The sequence below is a fragment of the Chamaea fasciata genome, unplaced genomic scaffold, assembly GCF_029207755.1.
Source record: "Chamaea fasciata isolate MVZ Bird 193981 ecotype frontalis unplaced genomic scaffold, bChaFas1.0.hap1 SCAF_7, whole genome shotgun sequence".
NCBI classification, from domain to species: domain Eukaryota; kingdom Metazoa; phylum Chordata; class Aves; order Passeriformes; family Sylviidae; genus Chamaea; species Chamaea fasciata.
In genome coordinates, this window is record NW_027094092.1 from 10,349,027 (window position 1) to 10,371,165 (window position 22,139).

At 52.7% G+C, this 22,139-nt stretch overlaps 2 protein-coding genes across 3 annotated transcripts; both read right to left on the bottom strand.

Moving 5' to 3' along the window:
* Nucleotides 1-1,517: 1,517 nt before the first annotated feature.
* Nucleotides 1,518-8,058, bottom strand: TALDO1 (transaldolase 1). The gene is made up of 8 exons (XM_066187521.1): nt 7,888-8,058; nt 5,693-5,816; nt 5,179-5,286; nt 4,497-4,628; nt 3,891-4,066; nt 3,554-3,751; nt 2,306-2,451; nt 1,518-1,794 (listed from the first exon to the last, which is right to left on the bottom strand). The coding sequence occupies exons 1-8, from the start codon at nt 7,982-7,984 to the stop codon at nt 1,762-1,764; spliced, it is 1,014 nt and encodes a 337-aa protein (XP_066043618.1). The 5' UTR covers nt 7,985-8,058; the 3' UTR covers nt 1,518-1,761.
* A 1,294-nt stretch (nt 8,059-9,352) lies between these two features.
* Nucleotides 9,353-20,977, bottom strand: LOC136292167 (epidermal growth factor receptor kinase substrate 8-like protein 2). Of its 2 annotated transcripts, XM_066187522.1 has the most exons (6): nt 20,472-20,974; nt 17,639-17,764; nt 14,128-14,239; nt 12,425-12,608; nt 11,907-12,039; nt 9,353-11,537 (listed from the first exon to the last, which is right to left on the bottom strand). In XM_066187522.1, exons 4-6 carry the CDS (start codon nt 12,592-12,594, stop codon nt 11,466-11,468), a joined length of 375 nt encoding a protein of 124 aa, XP_066043619.1. In that variant the 5' UTR covers nt 12,595-12,608; nt 14,128-14,239; nt 17,639-17,764; nt 20,472-20,974; the 3' UTR covers nt 9,353-11,465. The 2 variants fall into 2 exon arrangements, 1 of the variants encoding a protein (XP_066043619.1); XR_010721844.1 differs by lacking the exon at nt 17,639-17,764 and having other exon boundaries at nt 20,472-20,977.
* Between the last annotated feature and the right edge of the window lie 1,162 nt (nt 20,978-22,139).

A 22,139-nucleotide genomic window follows, 5' to 3' on the forward strand; every position in this document is an offset into this window, starting at 1 on the left:
AGCTGCCACCACATCAGGGAAGGGACCCCGTGACAACATTTTAAGCATAACTTGTTTCCCTCTTGCACCTTCAGTTCTTCAGAGGCATCTGTTGGTAAGTGGAGTTAAGGCTTAACTGTTACTCAGGCACCTTTTCCTACCTCTTTATCCCCCTTCACTGCAGTATTTCATTCTCTCGAGCACCTTCTGCAGTGCTTCAGTTTCATCTGAGCTCCACAGTATTACTGACCCAGTTGTGTCTCAGCTGTGTGAGGGGACAGATTCCATGCATGTGAAGGTTCTTGCCTCTCAGGGGGAAAAAGGGGCATTTATTCCAGAGGCTCCAAGCCTCTGACCAGCCAGTTTGATAGCATCAAGTCCCCACATTCTGTGTGCCTGAATCCCCACCCTGCCTCAGGGGGTGCAGTGTGTGGTGTTAAGAGCACAGCAACCTGCTCATGGCTGGGGGGTGGAATGAGATGATCTTCAAGGTCCCCTTCCAACCCAAACCATTCTAGGAATCTCTGTTGCAATTCTCAGTTTAGTAAGAGTGAAAAATGCAAAATAGGTGAAACTGAGAAGGGATGTGCTGTGGAGGGTCCAATGGCTCTAAGGAGGAGCAGCGTCAAACTTTTAGTGCTGGCTTGACTTTGACAGGAAAAAAGGTCACCTCCCTTTGGGCAGCCTGCTTTCTGCCTGGTCAGCTTCTCCCCTCACCAACAGCTGTAGGACAGAGGGTCTGGATGAGTCCCCTCTGGTAGACTGGCACTATTCCCAGGGCAGGCTGGGAGGGCAGCAGCAGCTGTCTGTCTCGTAGCTGGCTGTCCCTTTGGCTGGAGCACCAGCTCCAGGTTGTTCTGGATGTGCTGACAGCAGAGTTCTGTGTCACACTGGGGTGAGGGATCAGTGGCTTCCGTGCTCTGCACAGAGCATGTGTCTGTCAGCTCTGGCACCACACTGCTGCCTGTTCTCCCTGTTTTTTTAAGTTCAGGAAACAGCAAATTGCATCCATGTATAAGCAGGGATCTCTTAGAACCAAGGAATGAATCACTGAGGTTGGAAAGGACTGCTGAGATCATCAAGCCCAGCCATTCCCCCCAGCACTGCCAAGGCCACCGCTATCCCTGTCCCCAGGTGCCACATCCATGTGCCTTTTATATGTCTCCAGGGATGGGACTCAGCCACTGGCCTGGGCAGCTGTGCCAGCTTGAACAGCTTTCAGTGAAGAAATGTTCCCTAAAATCCAGTCTAAACCTTCTCTGGCACAACTTGAGGCCATTTCCTTCTTGTCCTATCACTTGTTCTTATCTACTCTTTATAAACAGGATCTATATAAACAAGTAAGATACACATATATATTGACATATATACATCTCACAGCAGTATTTGTGAGTTTTGTACCCAGAGAGGCCCTGTGTTTGCTCTTTAAAACAATCTGAAATTAAAAACTGTTTTCTTCAATGAGTTAGGACTTCCCTTTAATGTGTTTCAAATTAGGAATTTGAAAATTAAAATCCTATCACGTGTCTCCTACAGCAGTGAATTGACCATGTTACAAGGGAAGTCGGTTTTAATTTGCATGTATTGACAAAAGTGCCACAAAAAATTTGAAATTCCATTTGTCCCTTTGCAAATTGATAAAAAAAAAAGCATGATACAGAAATCTATTCATACACAGCATGATACTTGTACACGTAAGACATTTGTACATCCACTGAACTTCAGGTGATCCACCTCAGCTTGAAGCACTCAGGGAAATGCTGATTATTATTTCTCCTTTTCTTATTTTCCATTTTCAGTGCTGAACATTCGCTCCTAGAAAAAGAATAAATGAGGCATGGCTGAGTAAGAGTTTGGGAATGCTGCAAGGAATTGCCAGTCACCAAGTGCCTAGATGGGGTATACTGAGTATTTCTTCCCTAAAAGACAGTTTGATGAATCCCATGTCAAAGCCTCTCCACAATCTGACATAAATTTGACAGCAGATCTGCTCTTTCTTAGTGCCTCCAAGTACAAACATGATACATTTCCAGCTCACTACCTGCAGATTATTTGTGTCCTGTACTGCTGCTGACAGCTCAGAATCAGATTTAAGCGATTTCTCACTTTGACAGTTATCCTGATGAGCTGCCAGTCCTGCAGCCTCAAACTGCAGGCGTGGCCCACACCTGGCACATGTTCTTTCTTGGCCTGCAGTGAAGCTTACCAAAGTTCACTGAATTTATGTGGCCTGTCCTACATAACCTGTCCAAAGACCTGACCAGACTTGTTTAATCCTCAGCCACACCAGGCTGGCTGCAGTACACGGGAGCAGTGTTACATCTACCTTTAACATCCTCTCCAGCTTAACTGCATCTGCAGCAAATCTCCTGATCCCATCGGAGAGCTTTTCCACAGCCATTTGGTCTTCATTGTGGTGCCAGCGGAATGCCTTCTCATCCAGGTGGATCTTCTCAAGATCACACGCCTGAGCTGTGCAGGAGAAGTAGAAAAAGAAACAGACCAGGTGATCAGATTGTTACCAAATTCAGACTTCCTAAAATTGTCTTGAGTTCTGACCATTTCTAGGTGTTGGAAAATTTTCAAATACTTTCAGTATGACTTGCTGCAGGAGCACAATCTGGGATGTGAGATTGAAAGTGCTCCTGATCTGGCTGGAGAACAAAGAGGGAAAAGGTAGCCTAATAAATCAGTTTATCTTAACACAGTGTTTGTGTGTGTCATTATCTGGTACCTGCTGCTGAATGGCACAGCACTTCCAGGCCTATTCTAAGGAACTGTGCAACCACCCTGCAGCAGTGAGACATTCTGAGCAAATATTCTGAACAATCAGGCTTTGATTATTTGGCAAGAACTAACAAAAGCTTGCTTGATAGTAGGCTCCCAGGCCAGCAGCAGCCTGTGGGCAGCAACCCATGGTTACAGCTGTGCACAGAGCTGCTTTCTGAGATGTAAACCAGCATTTTAATGAGGCTGCAGAAAAGGGAGAGTATCACAGAATCCTGGAATGATTTGAGTGGAAAGGAACCTTAAAGCCCATTCAGTTCCACTCCCCAGCCACAAGCAGGGACGCCTTCTACTATCCCAGATTGCTCCAAGCCCCGTCCAACCAGGGCTTGAAGTAGTGTAATGGGAACAAGGATTCCAAGCCAGTGTGGTACAGTGTCACCAGATCAAATCACTCAGTCTTGTTTCTAAGTTCTGGAGGGAAAACAGCTCTTGGCATGTCTAGAGATTAAGATGAAAGCAAGTTTGACACCTTTGCTACTGTTCAGTAAAATTTAATCCTGAGCATGGGCAGATTAACTTTCCTCTTCTCTCCCTGTCCCATGGAGAGAGGTGTTGAGTATGGAAGCACACTCCAAACCCAGTGTAATCCAATTAGTGCTCAGTGTCAGTAGTTGTAGCAGTAATATTGTAATGAGGCTACACTATTTCCTTCTGAGGCTACAATATTTCCTGGATTTATCCCTAAAGCAGGATAGCCACAAGTACCACAGTACTGACTGCAACCCCAGACTCTCAACATTGCAGAAGAAAGAAAGATGGAAAAAGCCCACAGGAGTGGACTCACCCTCTTTGACACTGAGTGTGGGAGTTAACTTGACGTGCTCTCTGCTGAGCTCTGCCAGGAGCTTGGGTGAAATGGTGAGATAGTCACAGCCCGTGAGCGCTTTGATTTGGCCCGTGTTGCGAAACGAGGCGCCCATCACGATGGTTTTGTAGCCAAACTTTTTGTAGTAGTTATAGATCTTAGTGACACTCTTCACTCCTACAAGTAGAAACCAGCAACTTTATTATGATTATTAGAACATGCTCAAACCCAGCATTTTCCCGTAAGAGGCTTTTAACGAGTAAACTGTTTGAATGAGCAGTTGTTGTTTTCTCAGGAGTGTTAAATCTGTGCTCACCTGGATCCTCCGAAGGCTCATAGGTTTTCTTGTCTCCATTTGCAACATACCAGTCCAGGATCCGTCCCACAAATGGGGAAATCAGAGTAACTCCAGCTTCAGCACAGGCAACAGCCTGAGCAAAGGAGAACAGCAAGGTCATGTTGCAGTGAATCCCATACTCGGCCTCCAGAACCCTGCAGAAACAGGTTGGCTTAGAACAGCACTTTGCTCACCTACGGAATTCATATTCAGGAACGAGCTGCTAAGTTCAAACTACTGAATTCCTTGAGTTCATTTAGGAATGGGATGCACTTGGTAAGCTTTAAAGTTGTCAGCTAACAGCAAATATTTTGTACTGCCAAGCTGTGCTTTATTAATGCTGTTCCTCTAGCCAAATGCAGCCAGCTTAGCAGGGTATTTCAGGAAACTGTGGCCTGGCCCTTGTATGAAGAAACTCCCTATTTCAACAGCAAGCTGTGGCAGAGCACCTCCTGTGCTCATGACAGACTTCCTCATGCCGTGCATTCAGCACTGCTGTTTATTCAAGTGCAGGATGCAATGTCAGTGCCTGTGGACAGGCAGGAGCATGCCATGAATCAGCACACCAGGCACACACAGCCTTACCTGCCAGCCTGGATTCCTTCCCACGTTGAAGAGAGCTTGATGAGAATTCGATCTTTACCAACTCCTACTTCCTTGTAGAGGTCGATGAGGCGCCTGGCCCTTTGAATCATTCCTTCCTTATCAAAGGACAACCTTTGAGGAAAGAGCAGCACTGTTTAAAACTGAAAAATTTTTTGTTGTTTTTTTAAATTTTCTCCCTCAGGGCAAAGAATTGCTGTTTTATCAGCATTTACAAGCCAACAGCAGGTTTGTGTTCTCAGATCCCTTCTAGACTGTCAGTCCTTTGAGAAGAAAGTTTCTCATAATGAATTCAGAAACTGAGCATAAACAAAAATTGGCACTGAGCAAGTTAACAGCCAAGTCCTGTGCAAGTCTTGAAAAACCCTGTTCAAAACAGATCTCTCGCTACATTGAGCAGCTATTATCACATAGAAGAAAACGAGCAAAACTCTGTCTGGAAGTGTGAGGTTTCCCTTGCTTAAGCAGCAACAGGAAGATTATGAAAATCCAAGGTCAGTGCTACTTGTTTTTGTTACAGAGTTCTAGTCAAACGAAGGGAAATTCACACTCTTAATAAGTCCTGCTGGTCTTCTAGGCAAAAACATCTTTTTCCAACCCACATCAGGTCATCATTTTGTGTATTTACAAATATCAAGAGTAACCCAGAGAGAAAAGGGCCAACCTTGCATCTACTTCTGTGGACACACGGCCAGGTATCCTCTTCAGAATTTCAGCTCCAAATAATACAAAAAGCTTGTCAGAAGCATTTTTGATCTGCTCCTCTTCTGACCTGAAAACCACAAAAAGCAAAAGCATTTATGGGGATAAAAAAAAAAAGTGAGTTTACACTTTGCTGTGGATTTGAAGATCAAATTTCACAGCCCGTTTAACGTTAAATTCCAGAGTTCAAATGAGCCACTTCTGTCCTGCCAGCAGGATTAGCCTTTGGACACTCTTTCCTGTAGTGCTGTTGTTTTCGTGAGCAAGGAAGGCCAGGTTTGAGCTGGGAAATGGGGATGCACTTCTTAAAAGCACATTTGAAATGGGTGTAAGGAATTTTTCTCCACGTGTTGAGGCCTTTTGGGGCAGGAGACAAACCCACAAGTACACGAGGGGGAAACCCCAGTACGTTGCTTGTATATAAATAAGGCATTTTAAATATAGGTCTGCTGAGCTTAAACCCCTCTTTTACTTACCCACCAAGCTTCTTCCCATAGGCAACAGCATCATCCACCAGCTTCTGGTATGCCGGCATCTGAGCTGCAGCCAGGATCAGGGAGGGGTTTGTGGTGGCATCCAGGGGCTTGTACTCATCTATGGCTGAGGAAAGAAAACCAGCCTGTTTGAAACAGCCAGCCAGCCTCAGAAATCAGAAGGATTTTGCTCAACCAGGTGAGAATGTAAACACTTGTTAATGACAGAGCACCTCAGCACCGAGTGGTGTTTAAACACTGCCTGAAGGCTGGTTTGTGCCAGAGTATAGAACAACTGGGCTGCACTGCTAAGATACAGCAAACTTTAAAGTTTATAAAATACAGAAATTGTCCAGAAGCATAGACCTGTAGAAGTGATGGATGGAGAGAAGTAATACTAATTTACAAACTTCATCCCAACCAGCATAGCTGAGCTCCAGGAATCATTGAGGGGAATGAATAACAGGAGACCTTCCTATCAAGCAGTCAGGAATTCGGGCTTTTGTTTGTGTCCAACTAATGGGGCCAGGAGAGGTGAATTCACCTGTGAGGCTCCAGCAGCTTTTCTTACTGCTTTTTAAACTTTTTCCAAACAGTTGCAGTTTCTCAATATCTGCCCTTCTCATTTCCTTGTCCTACCAGGAAGACACTTGACCCTTGGTCTTACCCTAAGCCCTGGACTACACCTGTTCCAGGTGATGCCAGGTTTTGCTCCAGCAGGCTGTGGCACACATTGTCAGGCTGTAATCACAGCCTGGCACCAGGGCAAACAAGGCAGAGCCTCTGCAGGCCACTCAGCAGTTTCAACAATGCAGTTAAAATGTCAAAAAAAAAAAAAAAATCTGTATTACCAGCCCCTTCTCCTCAGCATTTCTGCACAGGGATGAAACCCCAAGTGAGAGAGTGCAACTGTACTACAAATAAGCCTTGTTTTTCTATAGATCCCTCCCAGACAATGATCAGGATCTTGGAGAGGGGCCCACTCCATACAAACAGGTCCTTCAGAACTTCAATTTACGTGGGTACTGCTTAAAGCAGAGATGCACATCAGTGAAACTCCATTCTGTACTGACACCTTCTACACACACAACTGGAAACCAGCAGTAGCAACAACCACCTTCACCTCCACCAGTGTTTAACCTGCCAGAAGTGAGCCAGGTAAGGCTCTTGCCTTGTTAGGACTCTTAAGAATAACCCCCAGGTGATAAGAGCAGCCCAGAGAACAACTTGGGGATGTCCTGAGCAGGGCTGGGAGCTGGACTCGATGATCCCTGAGGAATATTCTACAATCCTCACTGCTGCCCGCACACAAACACCGCTTTGGTCATCCTGTGTGTTTGTCTTTTGCCTGTGTCTGAGCTGTTGCCAGCCCTGTGCTCTCTTCACCTTAACGTTAGTACTCTCAAGACATTTGACAATTTAGGATTGTTTACTGTTACACCAACAGGATTAGGCAAGCAGGGGAGGGATTACTGCAGGCCTGGGTGAGGACAGGACAGGTTCAAGAGCTGCTCCACACAACCCAGGGGGAATTCTTGGCTCTGATGGACTGAGAAGGCTCCGTGTCCGTGCTGGGCCAGGCAGTGACAGCTTGGAACAAGTGGCTTTTTAATCGATGGCCACCTTCCTTTCTTCAGAAAGGAGTGTGCCGGCTCATTCTCAGGAGATAGGGGAAACAAAAGCACTCTGGCATTATTTTTAGAGTCTCGTAATGATTAGGCTGGAAAGCGACCTTAAAGATTATGCAGTTCCACTCCCTGCCACGGGCAGCGACACCCTCCCCAGTACCGGGCTGCCTTGCCTTGAGTTTGGAAAAACCCCAAACAAGTCCCAGATCTAGACCGGTCCCTGGAAGAAAACCCGAATTCATTAGCCCAGCAGAGCCTGGCTTGAGTCTGGCACTTCTTCCTGACAGCGCGCAGAGCTGAACGTGGTAGTCAGGGCACACTCGAGGGCAAACTGGGAGAAAATCACGGGAGAGTCTGGAAAATGTCCTGGCTGGGCCGGATCTGCCCTGGGATGGGGACCAAGGCGCCGCCAGCGAGCGCCTTCCCCCCGCCCCCCCTCCGGCCGCAGGGTGGTTCGCTCCCCCCAGTGCGCGCCCCTTCGGCCGGGCGCGCCCACTGTCCGTGAAGGGGGGCGGGAGAGGGGGCTAAGAAGAAGATGCCGTGACAGGATCCCCTCGCGCCGCCTCTCACCGTTGAAATCCCCGGTGTCGGCCACCACCGTGGTGTGGTGCTTGAGCTGGTCCAGCGCCGACTCCATCTTCTGCCGCTTCACGGGGGACACCGACATGTCCGCGGCTGTGGGGGCTCCGCGCCTATAAGGGACGGTGCGTGCCCGGAGGGGACCGGCCTGCGCGCGCACCCGCGGCCTGCGCGCTCCCGCGGCCCGCCGCCAATCCCGGCCCGGCTGGGTGGCACCGGCCAATCAGGAGCGTGGACACAAGACGGACGCGGCCGGGAGGAGTCGGGGCGGGGCAACGGGAGGGAGAACGATTTTGATTGGCTGGTTCCCGGTCCCGGGGGACGGGGCGGGTGGTCGCCTTGGCGACCCTGACGCCGCCATCGTCCCCAGCAGAGTGTGTCCGGGGGTCTCCCGGCCCCGCGATCTCCGGTCCCCAGAACCCCCGGGGGTCTTCCCGACGGCTGGCACGGCGCCCGACACGCCCCAAGCCTCCCGTCCCTCATGGCCGCGAGGGGCCCGGGCGCAGCCGGTGCCGCAAAATGGCGGCGGGCGCCGTGAGGGGAGGCGGCCGTGAGGGGAGGCGGCCGTGAGCCGCGCCGGAGCTGCTCCGCTGCAGGAGCTCCGCGCTCTGTGCTCCCTTCCCTGCCGTCGTGGCAAGGTTCGAAATGGTTTGTCGGGTACAGCGGCAGCCGCTGAGAGAGCCCCCGACCCAGCAGGGCAGGTGTTTTGGGCTCTTGGTTTGCCTAAACTTTATTTAGGCTGTAGGGTAGGTGATCTTGTTAGTGTGGTTGTTCACCTGAGACAGAGGCCGGCGCTTGGCTGGAAATGTCGGAGAATCTGTGGCTTGGCTGTGTCATAGGGTTATGCTGTTCCCTCTTTCTGTATTGTTCCACTTGGGACAGCTGCCACAGAAGTTCCCCTTCCTGACAGGCAAGAATGTGCTTTTGCACAACCTTTTCATTTTTTGTCCAGCCCAAGAAAGGATGATGTAAAGGAGCTTTAGGTTTAAGTCCTGCTTGAATTCTGTGATTGTGTAGGAAACAGGTTTGTATTGTCTCTGGTTTCTTTGCCAGGGAATAGGAGAGCCTCCCTTGTGAGTCATGGAATCACAGATTCCCAGACTGGTTTGTGTTGGAAGGGACTTTAAGGACCATCTAGTTCCACCCCCTGCCACGGGCCGGGACACTTTCCACTAGATCAGACAAGAAGAGGAGTTCAGCTTGCACCTTTTTTGGTATTAATTCTTATCATGTGTGAAATTTTCACCTCTGTTTTTAAAACACAGCTATCCAGGCCATAACACCCTTCCTGCTGAATGTCAGTGCCCAAACTCAAAAGGAAACGTGTGGTTTCAGACATTTTGCTGAGTTTCTGAGACTCTCAGTGACAAACCTTTATGAAAACACAGTGAAAGAGACAGAGATGGATTTATAAGTATAACTTAACTATTTTAATGACTCTTGCACAGTGCATGGTTATATCATTGTCTCCTCTGCTCAGGTACATCAATGTACAGTACTTTATAGCAGTGTCTGCAGGCAGTACAAACAGAACAGGTGCACAGCTCAGTCACATGGAAATTTGTAAAAGTGACCTCTGCAATCAGGTCTGCTGAGATATTTGTTATAGGAAGTGCTCCTGTGGCTCCCAGCTTTACAGAGCTGTGGTGTACACTCCTGTTAAAATCCCAGATAACTGTAATTCCCTGTTTTGGCTTTCCTCTACACCCCAGGGCTAGACGGTGGTGAGTTTCCTGTATCAACATTTGTTTTTGTTTTCATTTTAGAAACTTTCTCGCCTCCTGTGCTTGCCATCCTGCTTCCCTTCTCCACCCCAATCCAGAGCCAGGGCTTCTCAGGAGGATTATCCTCTTCATCCCTCCCTGACAAGGTGAGTGCCCTTCTCAGATCCCAGCAGGGCTGTGACTAAACCCAGGATCCTCCCCTGGTGCCAGCAGTGTCCTCTTTCAAAGGAAGAAAACAGATTTTCCATTGGAGACACTGAAGGATAAAGGCAAACCTAAGGTGCCCTGGTGCTCTCAGATTTAGACACGAGTTCCCCAGATGATGTTTTAAAGCTTTTTCCATTAAATGTGCAAGGACAGGCACAGATTTGGGCACAGACTCAGCACGTGCTGAGAGAGAAACCCCAACTTTCCCTGGACTGTGGGCAGCCCTGGAGCTGTGTTTGCTTCACTGCTTTGCTCTCAGGTTGGTCTGTCAGTAAACAGAGATAGAAATGCAAAGTGCCAAACTTGCTGTGCACAGGAACTACGCTGCTTGCCTGAGTTCTGACATTGTGAGTAAATCTTGGAAGCATGAAATTTGGAAGCATTCTGCCTCTAGGGAGAGAGATTTTCCTCACCCTTATTTACACTTTGTTATATATAAATGCACATAACTTTGTGAAGGAAAACAGGAAGTCCAGAACAACATCCTGTGTTGTTAGATTTTTTTTTTTCTTGTGCCTATTTATTTGGAATTAAACCTGCCCTTCCCAGTGTGCTTTGGGGTTTCAGCTCTTTGGGAATCAAATGTGAAGGTGAGGTCGAGTGACCAACACCCTGGGAAGGGCTGTGGGTGTGCTTGGGTCGGGAGCAAATGGTCAGGGCTTATCTTCTAGTTTGAGGCCGGGTTTGGCAACACCACAACATTCCAGGGCAGGATCAGTGCCCCAGGGACGGGCTGCACAGCTGCCCTGAGCCCCAGCCTCTGCATCAGCAGTGGTGGGCAGGTGGAACTCGGCTATTTCCAGATTCACATCCCCTTGTTTGTCACCCCTGCTCGTTTCTGGGCACTGAGAGCTCGCCTCAGCTCTGACTTGTCCCTGGATTTCAGGAAGCAGCCAGACTTTGGGAATGCATGTTGCCATTCTGGCCTTGTCCAGTGAGGGGGCACAGGGGGACAGGGAGTTGTCACCAGGCCTGTGCTCGTGGGCTGCAGGGGACACCTGCACTGAGGGGGAAATGGGAATGGGGCTGCCTCAGGCTGCCCAGAGAGGTTGTGAGTCCCCATCCCTGGAAGTGTCCAAGGCCAGGCTGGACAGGGTTTGGAACAATTTGGGCTTGTGGAAAGCATCCCTGGCCATGGCAGGGGGTGGAATGGGATGAGCTTTAATGTCCTTTCCTTAAAGCCAAACACCGCAGGGCTCCAAAGCCTCGTTCCCGTGGCGCAGGCTCCGGGCCTGGAGGCTGAACTCTCCTGAGCTGTGCCACGCCTGCTCTGCCAGCGAGGGGCAGGAGCAGGGACGGCCCTCGGAGAAAAGCTCTGGGGATCTTGGTTTGCTTCGATCCCGCCCCTGCCATACCTCCAGGCACGTGTGAATCCTGCTCTGATCGCATGCATGGAAAATTTCAGTATAAAATATATAGTTATAAAAAAAATACTTCATGCAAAATTAAAACACCTTTCCCAGTGGGATGTGGTCTTATTGTCAACCCTTCCCAACAGTGTTCAAGGAATTGTCACTGATGGCAGCTGGACCCCAAGGGAGCTCTGCTGCCCCCGGCCTGGGCCGGGAATCATTGCTTTCCTTCCCTTTTTTCTGCACTACTTAGGGCTAAGAGCTGAAATTACTAAGAGCAGAGACTTTAATTAGCAGAATCAATCCTTTCCTGGTGGCGCTTCATGATCTCCTGGAGCTTTGACTCTCCTCTGCTCTTCTGGAATAGAAACAAAACAGGAAGTTTGGATTTGAGCTTCAAGTTGTAGTTAAATTACAGTATTTAATGAGTGCTATTAACATTACAGTATTTAATGAATGTAGGAGCAGAGCTAGTTTCAAAGAGATAGGTGAGACCAGTAAAAAGCAGATTAATTAGTGGAAACGGGGATCTCCCTTAAGGATTTGGGGCCTTTTGCTTAAAAGACACTTCACAATTAGGCATCTTTTATTGCTGGTGTGGGTTTTGGTTGCATTGGTTTTGTTTATTTTTTTCAGTTGTATTTCTTAAAATGCCTGTTTAATGAGCTGTCTGACAGTGCTGGTACAGTCCCCCATTCCAGCAGGAATTATCGAAAAAAACACTTACCTCCAGCTGGTTCTTCTCCACCGTGATCTTGCTGTAGACTCTGTTTCCCTCATCACCACACACCTTCTTCAGCTCCTCTCTGTTGAGGAAAAAGAGCTGAGCTCCAGTGAGGATACCCAGGTGTTCCACAGTCCTGGGGAGACACAAAGTGGGGAGGTGATGGTTGTGCTGCATGTGGCCTCGTGCCAGAGGGGAGGAGTGGGAGATGGGAACTGCACTGGGACCGTATCACAGAGCCCTGGGGCAGCTGTGATTCCGGTGGCGTATTTTAGGCCGTGGGTTTAGTTCCCTAATATTTTTTCTCCAAGAAAATGTTTCTAAGAGAGAAAGGGAGTGAGTTTGGGCTCGGAGCATCCTGGTTATAGGGCCTGGATTTAATAGGGTTGAAATCTAATTTACAACCCAGGCTCTGTAAGTAAATCCTAGTGACTTGTCCCAGGTGAGATGGTGCCAGAGCGTCCCCTGCTCCTTCTCCAGGGAAGGATGAGTGTTTCATGTGGCAGTAGAGCAAATCTTACTCTTCGCTGAATGACTTGGCCTCCAGCCAGGCTTTGACTTCTTCAGTGCTGTATTCAAAGGTGAGGGGCACAAAAACCTGCTGAGGCTTTTCCACTTTGAAATTCCTGTGAGGAGACTGAATTTTGTTGTTTGTGATCTTCTTTAGCAGCTCATCGTTCAGCTCATCCATTTGGTGAATAAGTTCTGTAGAGATGGGTAGGGAATGAAATCAAGTCTTCAGTCACAAATTCCATTAAATGAATGTGTTTGTGGGGAATTTGTAAGGAAAACAGGGATGTGGCTCTGTGTTTTTATTAACTCTGTACATACAGCCCAGGAAAGTGCTTAGTTTTGTACTTCAGTTCTAAAGAACAAGCTGAAGTGCTCTGTTGGAGCAGTAGGGTGAGCGATGACATTGCGACCTTCAGAACACCATCAGGGACAAAGGTGTAACAGGGAGATCACCATGGTTTTGGGAGGCTGGAGGGCCCTGGAAGAGAGTGGGGACATTTCCCTTTTTCCTGCAAGCCAAGAGTCTCCCTTCAGCTTTTGAAACTTCCTCTTTGGGAGAAACTGTGATTTCTGCAGTTCCTCTGGAGGATGAAGGAGAAGAGGGATCACAGAATCCCAGCCAAGGAGTCTAAAAATCTGCTGTATGGTTTCTTGCAGCATGACTGGGGAGAGAACCTGACTTTCACCTGTTTTGTGAACAGATTTACAGTGGGACCAGGTGTTCCTCATGTTTCTAACTCCCCCTGTTCCTGCTGCCCTATTCAAAGGACATAAAACCCCTCAACACCCACCAGCTCCTGCTCCAGGTGTGCTCAGGGGTGTCAACCTGATCTGGCAGAGTCTTTGCTCCCAGTTGTGCTCTCAAGTGGTGGCAAGGGACAGGGTCAGTTCCCTGAGGGCTGGGGTTGGGGTTTTGCTTCAGTTTGTTATCTTCCTGGGTTTGAGTTATTTAGTTCCCTTTGGGCTGGTGAAATAAGGGAACTGCCCTGCAGACTTTACAGTAAGAGGGGAAAATCCCAGCCCCCATGAGGCAACAGAGGTCAGGGGATGAACTCTGTGTTTCTGAGAACCATGTTCCCATTTTCCTGTGCCCCTGTGTTGGCATTTATTTTCCTCCCATCACCCCTTGGCTGATGCCTGATGTGGAAGGACACATCTGTGAGAATCTACAGTTGGAGAGTTGGGATTGAGAGCTTTTCAGTCCTCTCTGCTACTTCTAGTCAGTAATTTGCTGATCCCAGAGCTCCAGGTTTTGCTCTGCAGCAGAACAGAAGCAGCAGGAAGCACAAACTGGGAGTGAGCAACACACTCCTGATGAGATGAGCTTGAAGGACCTTCCAACCCAGGCCATCGTGTGATTCTGAGAACTCCAGTGACACTTCATCCAGTGTCACTTTCCCCATGGAACTCCTGAGGACTGTGGAGAATACTCAGTGTTATGAACAGATTGTGTCCAGCAGGGCATGAGCAGGGATCAACAGGGAGTTGTTGTCCTCCCTCCTCACTGTGGTTAAGATGGGCACGATGGGTTTGAGCTGAGGAAGTGACATAGCACAGGCAGCCTGTTCCAGCTATGGATTTGAGCAAAGCTCCCTTGTCACTGCTCAGACACCAGCAGGGAAAACAGAGTTGGTGCTTCCTGGCATCCTGAGCTCTCTCTCGCCCCTGGGAAGGGGAGGGGACACACTTTTTCCCAGGAGTGCTCACGTACCTCCAGGATTTCATCCTTCAGCACCGAGAGCTCGTTGGCATTTCGTGCGGTGAAATCGTAGCGGATTTTGGCAAATCTCCTGGGCACAGCCACTCCCTGGGCCTCAAAATTCCTGGAGGAGAGAAAAACTGGAGTTTTAGTGGAGACCCATCTGATAACGGGGCCAGTGTGGGTTCACTGGTGAAACATGAGTGGTGGTGGCTGGGAGTTTGCATTTGGATGGGCAGGGTCCCTCTGCTCTTGTGAGGAAGATTTCAGCCCTTGTTTCAGTGAAATCCCTTGGGGCTGGGAACAAGCAAGCAAACCAAAGCTGTTGGGGTTTGATATGGGGCCTTCCTAGGGGCCTGTGAGGCGTCTCCTGGAAGGGTGGAAGGAAATGCTGCTTTAGGGCCTGGGGGGCTGACACAGCCAGACCCAAAGGCTCCCACTGCAGCTCCTGGGAAAAATGAGGTGTGAAACCCTCCCTGTCCTGCCGGGTGGAAACAACTGCCCCAGATGCCAGAGCAGGGAGGAGCAGGGGGAGGAGGAATTGAAAATCCAAGCAGGCAGAACCCAGTGGAAATCTGTGGGGTTTTCATCAGGCAGTGCTGAACTGCTGGTGCAGAATTCTGCAGGTTCCCAGAAAAAGTGAGTTTGGATGTTTCTATTCTAAGGTGTGTTTGGGCACAGGGAAAGAGAAATGCATTTATGTGTTAGCTTGGGACCCCAGAATGTACCGTTTTCAAAGTTGAATTGGCTTTTTGTGTGAAGAGAGACAAAATGAATATGGTAGATTGTTGAAAATGGTGAAAAAATGGAATGAAAGGTTCTTTTTGACCCAAACTGAAAAGTTTTGCTTTGTTTTGTTTTGTGTTGCCTGGCCTAGGGAAATTTAGCAGATCTCATCTTTTTCTTTTCCAGCCGAGTGAAGTGTTATCTTTTTAATTCAAAAAATATTTGCTGTATGGAAAAACAGTCCTGCTTTGTGAAAGGACAGGTAGGAACAACTTTAATGCTCTTCTCATGGATCTTTTTGCTCATGAAATGTAACCTTCACAGATACCTGATGCCATATTCACAGGGCTTCAGGTTCTCCTTCAGTTTAGGTCATTGTTCTAACTCAGGGCAATCAGTGCTTCCATCACTGCCAGCTGCTCTGTTTTTCCCTTTCTGACCTACTGGGTTTGGCCAGTGTTTTGAAATCCATGTACTGGGGAAGCTCAGTTCTTTGTGAACCTCTAAAACCTGGCATTGGAAAATGAGCCCATTATGCTTAAATTCATTAATTTACAATTAATTTTCCTGCCCTCACTAGCTGCAAGAAAGTTGAAACCACTAATTTAGTGCTGGATACCACAACAGTGTTTGCAGGGTAGTCTTTAGCTCACATGCTTTGGGACAGCTTCTGGTCTGGTTATACCCCTGTGGAACATTTCAGTTGTAATTGCACAGTGAGGGAGAGCTTGGAGGAGTCAAACTGAATCCAGCAGGCCAGGGAGGGAGCTGCCTTTGTCCAGCAGTGCCCTGAAGGCAGGGAGGGGGAGGAAATCCCAGTTAGGTTGGAATTCCTTCTTTTGTGGCATTCCAGAAGGTAATTGTGTCAGGAGGGAGGAGTTTAAGGCCGGTGAGAGCTTTGTGTGCACCTGGACTGTGCAAAGGGACCTGTGCTGAAGGTTGTGGTCCTGCTGGGGCTTTCAGGACACTTGTCTGCAGCCAAGAGCCAAGATGTAAATGACTGTAGTACTGAGGAGTGGCTGTTTGTGCTAAGATGGGGTCTCCTGGCTGGAGAACTTGTTCAGGCTACTCTGGAAAGAGCAGGAGCACAGCAGGAAAAATGTCTGTCCCAGGGCTGTCATCCTGGCAAATTAACAATTCGCTTGCAATTTTTTTTTTTCTGATGTGTTATCCATAAGGAAAATTTGCTGTTGAGGGTGTGCAAGGCAGGTAAACAGGTACAACATCTATCCCAGGAGAAGGGAGATCTCTCCTCTCCTCTCCTCTCCTCTCCTCTCCTCTCCTCTCCTCTCCTCTCCTCTCCTCTCCTCTCCTCTCCTCTCCTCTCCTCTCCTCTCCTCTCCTCTCCTCTCCTCTCCTCTCCTCTCCTCTCCTCTCCTCTCCTCTCCTCTCCTCTCCGATGTCTGGGAAGATGCCACCTTGGTAAAAGACACCTGATAATTTCTGTTCCAGGATTCCATTCTGCCGTTTATGGTTTGCCTGTGCTGAGACAGGTGGAAATGTTTCTCTATGTGTGTTGTCTGCCGGTCATTAAAAACAGACTCCAATCTTCTCATGTAAACTAAATTCTCCTTATTTTTCCCAGCCTCACTGAGAAAATGAACTGGAGAAGAGACATGATCCTAATTCTTTCCCTGCTCCACACTGCATTTGTACCACTTGATGTTCCTACCAGGACATGGTGCAGCAGAATCTTGGTAGCCGCAGTTGGGAACTTGGTGGGTTGGAAGCAAAGCTGAAGGGTTTGTCCACTAAGAGAAGTGGTGATTTATAAACCAAAGCAGAGTGGTGTTCCACAGGAGGGATTTGGGATTGGTGATGGTCCCAATCCATAATCTTTCTGATCATTTTCTTTTGGCTGCTGCAACCTGCTGGGCTGGGGGAGCTGTTCCTTCATATTTCCATTTAATTTTCTGTATTTCATTAATTATCTGTGGAAATCTGCTTTTAATAAAAAGGCTCCTGAGGATATTGATGAGGTCCCAGGTTCTTGGGATTCACAGGTGTGTGTTCAGACCAAGGATTGTTCTGGCTGGCAGAAGCTGCGCCAATCTCCCAGGAATCTCAGTCTGGGTTTGTCTTTTTTTCCAATTCTCCTCAGTTTGGGGGTGCAGTGCAGCCCTGCCCTGTGGACCTCCTAGAAGAGTTTGGGGGTTAAAAAGATTATTTTCTATTCTGCAATATTTTCCTAGAACTTGAATAAAAGGAATAAAACTGGATCAATGTGGTTTTAATTGGTTCATTTGCATTGGTTAATTAAAGCAAATCATTGAGAAAGGGCTTGAGCAGCCCTTGGTTGGAGCTGGCAGCTCTTTATTGTCTCTTCATTCTTTGAATTTCTTTTAATTATTTCTTAAGCAATTACTGCAATTAAGATACACAGTGAGGAGAACAGCATTGCTGCCCTGCTGGATTGGGAAATCCAAGTGCAATTCCTTGGAGAGATTGAGGGGATGGGAGGCTGAGCCTCAGGCTGGGTTTTGGCATCAGGAATTGGGTGAGGAGGGGAGAGGGGAGATCCCCCAAAACTGGTTAAAGGCAGTTCTGCTGGGTTTGGGTGCCCCAACCCCAAAAAAGGATCCTGGTTAAAAGGGACTTGAGGAAGCAGCGGGACGTGCTGGGGGGCTGTGCTGGAACGCCCAGCCCCTAGTCAGGGATGGTGGGCAGTGCCAGGGACACTACAGAGGGGCTGTGCTGGGATCCCCAAATTCCAGCCAAGAACGCTGGGCACTGGCTGACCTTTGGGACACTGCCTGATCAAGAACGATTTCCCATTATTTCCTCTCATGCTCAGCACCTGGCATTTTATTGGAGTCCCACAGGTGGAAAATCCCATGCCAACAGCTGGAATCCCAGCCGATCACACAGAAGCCAGTCCGGGAGACTAAACGAGCTGTTCCACAGATTTCTTTTCCCCGATGCGCTGTAATTTAAAACAGAACTTAGCCCGGCCCTCCCACCTACCCCCACCCCATATTCTTTAATTTTGGGGTTTCTCTATGAGAATTATCTGCCTACGCTGGATAAAAAATTCCAAAGCGATTCCTCGGCGCTGCGGGGACCGGCGGGGTTTGGAGGGTTCCGGGGCCCTGACGGGACCGCGCCCGGAGCCCCGGCGGGGCCGCAGTCGGAGCAGGAGCGGCAGCGCCGGGTTCGGCCCCAGCGCCCGTCCCGGAGCGGCTCCTCCCGCCAGCGGCGAGCCCGGTCCCTTTCCCAGCCCCAATGCCGCCCCAGTCCTCCAGCCCCGGGACCGCCAGCGGACACGGGCGGGAGCCGGACCCGAAGCCCCGGTCCCGGTGCCGGGAGCAGCCCCGGCTGGGCCCAGGTGCGGGGGCCGGGCGGGGCCCGGAGGGGCCGGGGCGGGGCCGGCTCCAGGGGCGGGGCGGGGCGGGCTCACGTGCGCGGGGCCCCAGCGCGGCTGCGCGGGGCGGGGCCGAGGTGATTTAATCCCCGGGAATGGCCGCTGCCACCATCTGCTCACTCCGAGCAGGGTGCTGCCGGGAGGTCCTTGTCCGCGCTCTCCAGGTGGGGTGCGGGGTCTTCGACCTCCCCTCCTGTCCCCTCTCTACCCCTCCTTCCTTCTCCCCGTGTTCCCCTGCTTTCTCCCCCTTTCCCCGTCTTCCCTCTCTCCCTCAAATTCTCCCCGCCTTTCGGTCCAAGCCCCCCGCACTCCTTCATCTCCTGTCCCTACCTCTCTACCCCCGTCTATTCCCTCTCTTCCCCTCCTCTGTTCACCCTCCTCCCCCCTCGTCTGGCCTTTCCCTCCCCACCCCGATCCCCCCTCCATCTCTCATCTCTCCCCGTCCTCCTCTCTCCTTCATTTCCCGCAGCCGCGGGGCTCGGGGCGCCGGAGAATAAAGCCCAGAGGGCCGGAGCCCGGCGCCCCCCGCCCTCGCTGGAGCCGCACACGGGGCGGTTCTCAGGGACCGCCCGACACCGCCGGGGCTCCGGCTGTCCCCACATCACAGTGGGGGCTCCTCGGCGGGGTCGGGGGGTCAGGGAAGGGCCTCCTACCCAGGGGGTCCCGGGGGGGAGTCGGGGGGCTGGGCCTGGGGTGGGTTAGAGAGGGAGGGCCACCTCATGAGGATGGGGTCCTGGGAGGGGGTGGGTGGTTTGGGGAGGGTTCCTTCCTCCGGAGGGGGTCCCGGGGGGGCAGGAGGGGTAGGGTGAGAGGGTCCCCTTCGGAGGAGGGGGTCCGTGGGAGGGGGTCGGGGTAGGCCCCCTCCGGAGGAGGGGGTCCGGAGAAGGGGGCGGGGCGGAGGGGGGATTTTCCTCCCCCAGTCCCCGTCCCCTTCTCCGGACCCTCTCCTCCGGAGGGGTCCCGCTCCGGCCACCTCCCTGGGCCCCCCTCCTCCGGACTGGGGCCCGGGGGGAGGAAGCAGAGGGGGTCACGTCACTCTGCAGCGTAAACACACAGATCACCACACAAACAAACGGCCCCTCCCGTCCTGCCCCCCACCCCCCTGGGCCCCCGTCCGGAGGAGGGGGTCCCGGGGAAGGGGCCGGGGCGAGCCCTGTCCGGAGGAGGGCGTCCGGAGAAGGGGGCGGGGACTGAGGGGGGAAAAATCTCCGCCCCGCCCCGTCCCATCCCCCGGACCCTCTCCTCCGGAGGGGGCCCTACCCCCCCCGCCCCTCCGGGACCCCCTCCTGAGGAGGGGGCCCCCCTAACCCCCAGCCCCGACCCCCACGGGGAGCCCCCAGTGTGATGTGGGGACAGCCGGAGCCCCGGCGGTGTCGGGCGGTGCTTGTGAACTACATGGGGCGACCCGCCGAGCGGGCCCGGCCCCGTGTGACCTCCAGCCAGGGTGGGGGCGCCGGGCTCCGGCCCTCTGGGCTTTATTCTCCGGCGTCCCGAGCCCCGCGGCTGCGGGGAAAGGTGGAGACGGGGGATGGAGAACGGGAATAGGGTGTCAGAGGGGGTGGTCAGCGGGGAGTCAAGGACAGAGGGCAGGTGGAGGGGTCGGGCCTTGCAGGAGAGAGAGGACGGGGAGGTAGGGTGGGAAGAAAGGGTAGAGGACCGAGAGGGAGGAATGAAGGCAGATTGGGGAGAAGGCAGCATGGAGAGGGGGCAAGGGGAACCGGGGGCGGGGAAGGAAGGGTGGAAGAAGGAGAAGGAGGATTGAAGGCAGGCGGGGAAGAACTGGGGAGGGAAGGGGAGTAGGGAGAGGGGCCAGGTGAGAGCCCGGGGGCGGGAAAAGTGGAAGGAGGAGGAGGAGGGTGGAGGGGTAGGGTAGGGGTGAGGCGTGCAGGGGGATAGGGACGGGGGTAGGGGGGGACCGAGCCGGGGGGGAGGGAGGGGAGGGCTAGGGGGGAGAGGGAGGGGGGGATAAGTTGGGGGGAGGAAGGGAAGGAAGAAAGGCGGGGTATAGAGGAAAAGAGAGAAGTGTAAAGAAAAAGAGAGCTATAGAGCCCGGCCCGGCCGCAGCTCCCCCCGTCCGAGCGCCGAGGGGCACATGGCTCCGAGCCTCATTCACAGCCCTTAAATCCCCTCGGCCCCGCCCCGCGCAGCCGCTCTGGGGCCCGCGCACCTGAGCCGGCCCCGCCCTTCACACCTGAGCCGGCCCCGCCCCGCCCCGCCCGGAAATCCCGACGGAGCCGCGCCCGCTCCGCTTTGTGCGGTGGATGCTCACCCCGGGGTGCGGTGGGACCGTCGCTCGGTGCGCTGTGCGGAGCCCGGGACCGGGGGCTGCTCCCGGCGCTGCGCGGAGCTCGAGGCGCTGAGGTGGGACCGGGAACGGGACCCGGGCCCGGGGATTCGCGTCCGGGTCCTGCCGGTGTCTGCTGGGGGTCCTGCAGCCTCGGGATTGGGGCAGGGATCGGGACTGGGACCGGGATCGCTGCGGGAGGGAAGAGCCCCTCCGGGACGGGCACTGGGACCGAACCCGGCACTACCGCTGCTGCTCCGACTGTGCCCTGTGCGGGACTACGGCTGCGGCCGGCGCGGGGCTGGGGTCCCGCTGGGGCCCCGGGCAGATCCCGCTGCGGCCACGGGGAGCCGGGGCTGTGCCGGTTCCGGGTCCTTCAGGAGAGCGGCTCTTCCCCGGAGCAGGCGCTGAATCGCGGCTGGAAGCGGGCGGGGCGCGGGGACCGCCGGTACCGGCCCCGGGACCCCCCGGACGCCGCCACTCCCTCAGCGCCGCCTGGCGGACATGGAGCTGTGGTGCGAGCGCAGCGCCCCCTGCTGGGCAGGGCCGGCCCTGCAGGCCCCGGTGCGCGCTCCCGGCCCGGTCCCGCCCGCAGCCCCGCGGATATGCGGAGCCCCCGAGGCCCCCGCGCCCCCTGCGCAGAGCGGCGCCCGCCTGCCCCTCCCCCGTGCCCGCACCGCCGAGGGCTCCCGCCCGCCGCGCCCCCGCGGAACGAGCCGGGGCCGCATCGCCGCGGGCCGGAGTAGCCGCCCCGGGCCGGGCGCTGGGGCCGAGCCCGGCGCTGCCGTTCCTGCTCCGACTGTGCCCGGTGCGGGGCCGGGGCCCTGCAGGGGCTCGGTCCCACTCGGGCCGCTCATCCGACACCTGGCGGGTGAGGCCTGATGCTCTCGTCCTTTCCCCCCCCTTTCTCTGTGGCTTGCGTTCTCCAATGCAAAAACCTCTGGGTTTAAAAAGCCGGTGAAAACTGTTTATTCTTTATTTCCAGAGCACAGGGTATTCTGAGCCGGAAAGAACTACGAAGAACATCAAGTCAGATGATAATAAGTGACTGGCCCATCTGGGCACTGATCTCAGAATCCTGGCCTTCTCACCCTGCTCCAAGCACCTGAGCCAATCTCAGGGTCATGAGGAAAGTCCTGCCTGGGATGGGAATGATTGCTGCCAGCAAGGGAATTCCTATGCACATTAGCAAATATTCTGCTAATGCTGCTTTACACACCAGCCCCTGGGAATGGCTCTAGGGCAGAACTGGCTGGCATCTGACATGACAGCACGAAACTCTTCCCATAACCCTGATTTCCTGTCTTTTCTAGCATTTCCCTGATGGCTGTAAAGGTGCTTGTGCCAGTCATGTCCCTTCTCAGGGAGAAATGTGCAAGACAAGCCCTGAGGGTTCCCTTGGTCCATGGCCAAAGTTCTTCTGGAGAGTGTAGGGGCTGGTCCTGCCTGCAGAGGGGCGTTTCCTGCAGGGGAGTGTTCACAGCCCAAAATCCTGGTGGGGGCTGAGGCCAGGGCTGCTTCTCAGCCCCAGAGCTGCAGGGAGCCCTAGGTGACTCCTGCTCCCTGCCAGGAATGTTCCTTGGTGTTCTCTCCGTGCATCCCAGCTGGCTGGGAATGCAGGGTGGGGGAGGCCAGGAGCCCCAGGAAGGGAAA

What these genes read in the sequence shown, in the direction of transcription:
- TALDO1 (XM_066187521.1), bottom strand. Translation starts at nt 7,984, where the DNA reads ATGTCGGTGTCCCCCGTGAAGCGGCAGAAGATGGAGTCGGCGCTGGAC. An exon ending in TATGGGAAGAAGCTTGGTGG is followed by an intron (nt 5,287 to 5,692) that starts GTAAGTAAAAGA and finishes TGTGGTTTTCAG; the next exon opens with GTCAGAAGAGGAGCAGATCA. An exon ending in AGCTGGAGAGGATGTTAAAG is followed by an intron (nt 1,795 to 2,305) that starts GTAGATGTAACA and finishes TTCTTTTTCTAG; the next exon opens with GAGCGAATGTTCAGCACTGA.
- LOC136292167 (XM_066187522.1), bottom strand. Translation starts at nt 12,594, where the DNA reads ATGGATGAGCTGAACGATGAGCTGCTAAAGAAGATCACAAACAACAAA. An exon ending in GCCAAGTCATTCAGCGAAGA is followed by an intron (nt 12,040 to 12,424) that starts GTAAGATTTGCT and finishes GTGTCTCCCCAG; the next exon opens with GACTGTGGAACACCTGGGTA. An exon ending in TGGAGAAGAACCAGCTGGAG is followed by an intron (nt 11,538 to 11,906) that starts GTAAGTGTTTTT and finishes TTTCTATTCCAG; the next exon opens with AAGAGCAGAGGAGAGTCAAA.